Source organism: Danio rerio, chromosome 6, assembly GCF_049306965.1.
Source record: "Danio rerio strain Tuebingen ecotype United States chromosome 6, GRCz12tu, whole genome shotgun sequence".
In the NCBI taxonomy this organism is placed as follows: Eukaryota; Metazoa; Chordata; class Actinopteri; order Cypriniformes; family Danionidae; genus Danio; species Danio rerio.
The window spans coordinates 62,255,001-62,262,500 of record NC_133181.1 but is presented as its reverse complement, the minus strand read 5'-3'; the positions used below and the strand labels follow the sequence as shown (position 1 = coordinate 62,262,500).

At 42.5% G+C, this 7,500-nt stretch overlaps 1 protein-coding gene across 16 annotated transcripts in view; it reads right to left on the bottom strand.

Moving 5' to 3' along the window:
- The window catches only part of r3hdm2 (R3H domain containing 2), a 130,620-nt gene that overhangs the window by 16,708 nt on the left and 106,412 nt on the right, over window positions 1-7,500 (bottom strand). For all 16 annotated transcript variants that reach the window (XM_073954785.1, XM_073954788.1, XM_073954796.1 and 13 more), the window contains one exon: window positions 1,428-1,724. In XM_073954785.1, coding sequence (XP_073810886.1) covers window positions 1,428-1,724 — 297 coding nt within the window. The remainder of the gene's footprint in view (window positions 1-1,427; window positions 1,725-7,500) is intronic.

The following is a 7,500-nucleotide window of genomic DNA, read 5'->3' as shown; positions in this document are numbered from 1 at the left end:
GTCTGCTGAAGGCGCGCAGCTGTCATGCTGTGAGGGGTTTGCGTCTTTAATAAACTACGGCAGTTTGCGATCACTGAACAGTAAGAACGATTAATAAATCCATACGAATCTCGCTTTCGGTTTCGGGCTTTGGTGCGTTTTGCGATCACACACAAGTGTACCGCGCCAAAGCCCAAGTGATCCGCGCTCAGGCACACCTCTTCCAACCGGGCCAGGGCCGGCCAAGTGAACCGTGCTTGAGCCTGATTCAGCGCACTCACACTTCTCAAACGATCCGGGAAACGGGCCTGGGCACGGTACGGATGGCATAGTGTGAGTAGGCCCTTAGAGAACACTATCTGTGAACTATTTACAGCTCAAACTCAAGCACACACACTCCAGACACAGCAGACATTGATTGTATAGCTTGCGCACTTTAAAACTGTAAACTTGCAGTAACTCTGAGTCATGTTTGCGGCTTCATTATTGTCGTCTCTGTAGTCAAATCATGAGATGTGAAGCGGATCACGAGCTTCAGTCTGGAGGTGAAAATGAAGCTGTAATTTCCAGTGTAAAGCATCAGCAGACTCTCGCCCCGTCTCTGAGGAGAACACGGGAAATTGGCAGAACAGAGAGCGGAAAACCAAGCGTGAGGATCAAGAGAAGTGTGAGTGTTGTGAAGACGAGCGCGTTGAGATGCTTGTGAATCACACTCTGCTGGTGAGGACATGCTTTAATCAAACACACACACACACAACTGCTGCACTCATGTGTTTATCGCACATTCAAAATCATATCATATGAAATGACGCACACTCTACTCTCTACAGAAACGGCCATCACTGCACGCTGCTTAAAGATGCAGCATTGATCTGTGAGTGTCCAGCAGATCTACTATATTGAGCTGTAATTAATGAAGTGACTCATGCTGCGGTGTGGAGTTCAGTCCTACGCCCACTGCTGGAGGAACAGTGAGTCACAGTGAGGCTTTCCAGTAAATCTGAAGTCCACCGTAAAATCAGCAGCCCATAATATTCAAGCTGCAGACCAATGTGTGTGCACTGGTTTTGGTGGTTTATGAGGACATGTGTATAATGACAGGAGTATGATCTGGGTTTGACCTAGTTGAGGTGGTTTGTGTGAGAGTGTTTGCATGAGAGTTTTTGTGACATTTAAGGACACAAATCTGTATAATGACATGGGTATGACACAGGTCTTACAAAAAGGAGGTTAAATATGAGGACATTGGTGACGTCTTCATTTCTCAAAATGCTTATAAATCATGCAGGATGAGTAAAGCTGCACACAGTCTCCTGTGATGGTTGGGTTTAGGGGTGGGGGCAATATAATATACGGTTTTATACAGTATAAAATGAATGGAAACCTATGTGATGTCCCCACTTTTCACAAAAACAAATGTGTGTGTGTGTGTGTGTGTGTGTGTGTACCTGTTGTGGTGGTGGAGGCGCCTGCATGTATCCCTGTGCGGGCGGTGCTGTCTGCAGGATGGGTTGTGCTGGCGGTGGTGGTGGTGGAGGCGGGTGTGTGTGTGTATGTGGAGCAGCAGGCTGGTATCCAGAGGGCGGAGGGGGCATGATGTAGCTGGGCTGTGGTGGAGGATGCTGGGTTAATTGCTGGGTCAATAGGGTGGGCGGAGGCTGGTAAAGGCTTGGTGGCTCTGGTGCCTCGCTGGAGCCCTGACGGCTGAGAGACATCTGCCCGAAACCTTGAGTCAGCTCATCTCCCTGAACACACACACAAACACATGAAAACAAGCAAACACACACATGAAGACACGAACATACACATGAGAACACTGTTACTGATCTACTAGTGTTGCTAGATGTACTATAAGTACACAATACATAAACACAATTACTATCCTACTAACAATTAATAAGCAGGTAATCACAAGTTCATTGAGCTGGAAGTGTGTATTAATGGATTGTTAACAGTATGATTAATAGTTTAATAAAGTTATATTAAAGGTGCGGTATGTTAGTTTGACACCCAGTGGCTAAACTAGGTATTGCACTCCTGGATTATAACACACGCTAGGTTGCCAGATTGACTAGAGTGTGCCTGGAGCCTAAAGGCTGTAGCACCTTGTAAATGACACAAGAACAGATGATTTGCAGAGGATAATAGCAAATGTGTGTCCTGGATTTATTTATAATGTACATAGAGCGCACGATCAGCGGCTTCCTCATAAGCGCACATTATAGAACTACACAATAGCCATGGCAGGTCTACGATTACATCCCTGAAAGACGTCCGGAATGAAGCAGTTACTGCTGCTGCTTGTGCACAATGATGAACGCAGAAGGGGGGAAACCATCAGAGGTCGCCCCTTGGGTTGGGTATCGTTTGGGGTTATTGCGATATCGGTGCTAAATTGATACTTTTAAAATGGTACCGGCGCCAAAACGATGCCTGAACCGATACTTTTGAGCTACAAAATTATGGAGGACGACTCTAGAAAACTCTTTTACAATGACAAAATCTTTAAAAAAAATAATTTAAATATCAACTCATATTTTAATTATTTCAATTGCATTAATATATTTCCTTTAATCATTTGTTGGTTAGCATGAATTTAAGATTTGCATTATGAAATGACATTAGCTAAGTACTAACCTGTGGAAAGGCTGTGATCAAAATACTGAACTGCTTTTCTCTAGGGTTGAGGCTTGTGACTGTTTACATGGTTATCATTGATCTAATGATTTGCCTCGTTCTTTTCGTGATCCTGTCGTACATGTTATAGTCAGTGATGGTTCTAGACCAGAGCATGTTCACTAGATTTATTAATGGTCTCTGCATAGCCGAGGACTTCCTATATTAGTGTTAAAATCGCTATTACCTGTGTCAATTTGCCGTCAACCTCTGACGAATGCGGGGAATTGTGCGCAGCTCTGTCACTGACAGAGAGGGCAAGTGCGCACGGGAGCGAGTGCCCGAGAGACAACTAGAGCTTGCAGAGAGAGACCTCGGTCATATCTCCGCAGTCTGCCACCGATGACTGATCTCGCTTCTCCGTGCTGTTTTGACACAAAAATACGCGTCAACATTTAGGGGGGTCAAGCTTGTTGACACGGAGACTGGTGGAAGAGTGCTCTTTTAAAGGGTCACGAAACACCAAAACACATGTGTTGAGCTGTTGACAGTCGTATATGTGTCCCACACTGCTATAAACACTATTAGGACACATATATCTCACTAAACAGTGTAAATTGGTTGTTTTTGCGTTATTTCCAGCAAATTCGATCTTCCGGTTTGAAACAAATTTTTGAAGCTGCGTCACGGCCATGAGATCTTAGCGTGTATTCCAGCATGTAGACTGAACGACTGTACCTGGGAGTACCGCATTACGTCTCAGAGTGTGCTGCATTAATGCATGAGGAAAACCAATCAGCTCGCTCTACTGCCCAACTTAATTAATATTCATTAATGTTACAGTGTAGACGGCAGAGACACCACGTTGTGTTGGCAAAACAAGCATGTAGTTTTGCTTTTATAATGTGCTGCAATGTTCCAGCAAGTTAACCCGGGCATAAAAGAACCAAAACAGATACGCTTATTTCACGCGGCCGCCATTTTAAAGAACCAAAGCGAGGCTGCGGTGGGAAGAAACCCGGAAGTATAGGAGCAGAACTGTAAACATTGCAGTAACATGCTGTGGACTACACACCTCCAGCTGTTGCCGAGATTTCAAAATGTAGAAATGGTGTAAACATCACTTCAATTTCATTCAGTAAGTTTATTTTAAACAAATAAAAGCAATTTTGCATCAAACAAGATCACAATCTCAGTGATGCGCTTAAGTGTCCTCCTAGGCTTCAGCTCATGGCATCAGTTAAACACTGTGAGGACGCTTCTCTGCTTCAGCCTGTGTAACCCGGTGAGTGATAAACACTGCAGTCCTCTGCAGCACACCCTCGTGCTGTCTGTAATAGTGTTGTCCCCGTACTGGAGTTTTAAACCCGGCTATTTCCCGCTAACATGGATGCGCTGCTGAGTGCGGATGACTCAACTGATCTTCACGCTTCAGTCTTTGTGTATCTGTGTTTCACCCAGTGCAAACACAGATACACGAACTGGAGCGCGAAGCAGCCGTCAAGATCAGTCGAGTCATCAAGCAGATCGCTCGGCTCATCTGTGTTTGTGCTCAGTATACAGCGGTGGGTGAACAGATGACCTTCTCGGCCAATCACAATCATTTCTGTTGAACACGTGAACACAATGGCAAATCAGCGCTGTTTTAAGAAAGCCATAAACATTGCCTTAAATCTAAGCGCGAAATTGCTGGTTTTTCTTTTAATTCAGTATCGTGACAGTCTAATATAGTGAAAGAATCAGTTTATTAACTTGAGTTTGATGAATGGCATCTAAAACGTGTGTTTGGGAAAGAAAAAATTAGCTAACTAGTGCCATTTTCCCTTAACTTAGCTGAAAATGAGCTCTGATGTCCCTTTTTACATTCACCCTTCATTCAGAACGGACCTTCGGGTCACCCGGAAGGCGGAGAAATTATAAATTTGCGTCACTTTATCTTCGCTGATAAGATATACAGCCAGCTACACAACATTCAACTCCCAATGATACTTCCCGGTTTCTTCCCACCGCAGCCTCGATTTCACTTTTGAAAATGGCAGCCGCGTGAAATCAGTCTAAACACATCTTCAAAATACAATATCTGACTTCAGCATTGTATTTCCGATAAACAAGAATGTTCACCGAGCATGATTCTGAAATATCTGCACACATATTATGCTATTTTAATGCTTTAGAAGAGTCAAAAGCTCACATACAGCACCTTTATTACAGTGTGAATTAAAACCTTATAGTGTGAGGTTTGTTTTCCATTTAAAATCAGTGCAGAAATGTTGACCACTATCAAGGAAGCACAGTGTAAACATATCCAAATATTAGCAGTTTTCCATATTTTGTAATTCATGTTTTTATTTTACATTACAGTTTATTTCTGCTTCTGAATTGCATTATGGGATCTTGATCTTTCTTCCAACAACTTTTACTCTTGATGAGTTGTAATACGGAGCTTTTCTGAGCATTTGTAAGGCCGCAGACAGATCACCCGGCAGCCTAAGACTTCACTGAAGCTGAGCAGGGCTGAGGCTGGTCAGTGTCTGGATGGGAGAGCACTAGGGAACTGCTGTTGGCAGGGGTGTTAGTGAGGCCAGCAGGGGGCGCTCAACCTGCAGTCTGTGTGAGTCCTAATGCCCCAGTGTAGTGAAGGGGACACTATACTGTCAGTGAGCGCCGTCTTTCAGATGAGATGTTAAACTGAGCTCCTGACTCTCTGTGCTCAATAACCCCATGGCACTTCTGCTAAAGAGTAGGGGTGTCCCTCCATCAGCCCTCATGGTCTCCTAATCATCCACTGAATTGGCTCCATCACCGTCTCTCCACTCCACCTATAGCTGGTGTGTGGTGAAGCACTGGTGCTGTTGTCCTGTGGCTGCCGGAGCATCATCAGGTGGAGCTGCACACTGGTGGTGGTGCAGAGAGACCCCCTCATGATGGTGAAGTGTTTTGGGTGTATGGCCATACATGATGTATGCGCTATATAAACACACATTACATTACACCAGTAATAGTGTGCAGTGCTATATTGTGTGGGTTGGTGTAGTATGAAAGTCCCTGTAAGGAGAGTTATTTCACTCGGTGACCATCTTTGAAACCCCCCGCGGGCAGTATGCTTGTGCATTCTGTCTAAATGGGGAAACATCAAATTGTCCAAAACTGTTTGCCAAGCTTGTGATTACAATATATATTTGTAACTACAAACAAAAGTAAACAGCATAGATTTTATAAGGTTCGTTTCTAAACATTCGCATCAAACAAAATCTGCATGACTTCAGGTTGCCCGAGACAATGCACATGTGCATTTAAAGAGACCGAGATCATAAAGCTGGAATTATACTCGCGCCTGGCGCCACATCGCACACCTCCGCTGACTGCGCGAAATGGCCGAGCTTTTATACTCGCCGCGTTCGCCGTTGTGATATTCTTTAAAACGACAGGGGGTGGTCAAAAGTAACCCACCGTAAAATCAGACGGATAAACAGAGAAGTAGGAAGCTTCCGGAAGTACGTCATATCATAATGTCGTTCAATATTTTTAAACTAATTATTTGTATTGTTTTTATTAATTATTTTAATGATTATAAGCATTTTTATAACCTTTAGGATTTTTTTTTTAATCAAACTTTGATGCATCACTTGCTTTTGTCCATATCTCTGACAGTTTTACCTGTTAAAGTTTAATACAATATTAATCACAAGAAAACATGAGTTAATCTACAAATATAATTTTATTATGGCAGGGATAAAAGCAAAATATAAAAAGTACTTATACTTACTAAAAAATACTGATGTATTACAAATACGATCCAATAACATACGTTAGTGTAAAAGCGATGACTGGTGGAAAAACATATTCAGTAATTGTGTACCCGGGTCTACACTTTTGCTATGATTTCTTTAGGCATAAACAAACTTATCCCTCAGGTTTTTCCAATTTTTTTTACATAAACTTTCCTCCTTTCCCACTGCTGTTGCTATTTCTAGCAAATAATTATTGGTCATCACTTGCTTTTGTTCATATCTCGGACAGTTAACCTATTACAATTTATTAAAATATTAATGACAACAGAACATGAGTTGCTCTACAAATAAATGATTTATTATCGCAAAAATAGAAGCAAAAAAGGAACACTTACAAAAAAATACAGATGTTTTTAGATTTAGCCCGCTCCACAATTCACACATCACTGTCTGGCTAGTTTCTGTCCTATTCTTATGCTAAAAAGGCAGTGATGGTCCAACATTCCTGACCATCATCACCAATAAAGCCCAGAGAAATAGGCCATCAGTATATTGTGTTTCTTTCCAGTTATCACAAATAATTTTATGACTTCATTATAGTTTTGTAACTATTAAATTGTTTTAATATAAAACACATCAGTGCAAAACCTATGACTGCTGGAAAAACATAATTGTGTACATTTTGCCATGGCCTCTTTTGGTTTTAATAAATTTATTCTTCAGGTTTTTCCGAACCTTTTAACAAAAACTCTCCTTTCCCACGGCTGTTGCAATTTCTAGGCAAGACTTATTGATTATCTGGTTATCTCTCTGATCACAAGTCATGGGATGTGTGTACAGTCGTACTGTTTCAGATAAAATCTCTTCAAAGTGTTTCATATTCAACTCAAATCAGTTGTGGTGCAGTGCGCACTATTCGCTCGAGTCTCAAAAAATGCCCGACAAATCGCCAGCCAAAATCATGCCGCGCGCACCCAAAGCAAACCTCCGCAAACTCCACGATGACGTCACATTCGCCGCGCGCACTCAAGCCAACAAGCGGACGCGTCGAGTATAAACCAGGCTTAAGACCAACCTCACTTACTGCTGTGTTACTCATGATCATCCTCTGGATAATGATCGTGCTGCTCTTCTGGAGTAATCCACAACTTGGTCTGAATGGTGAATCTCCTCC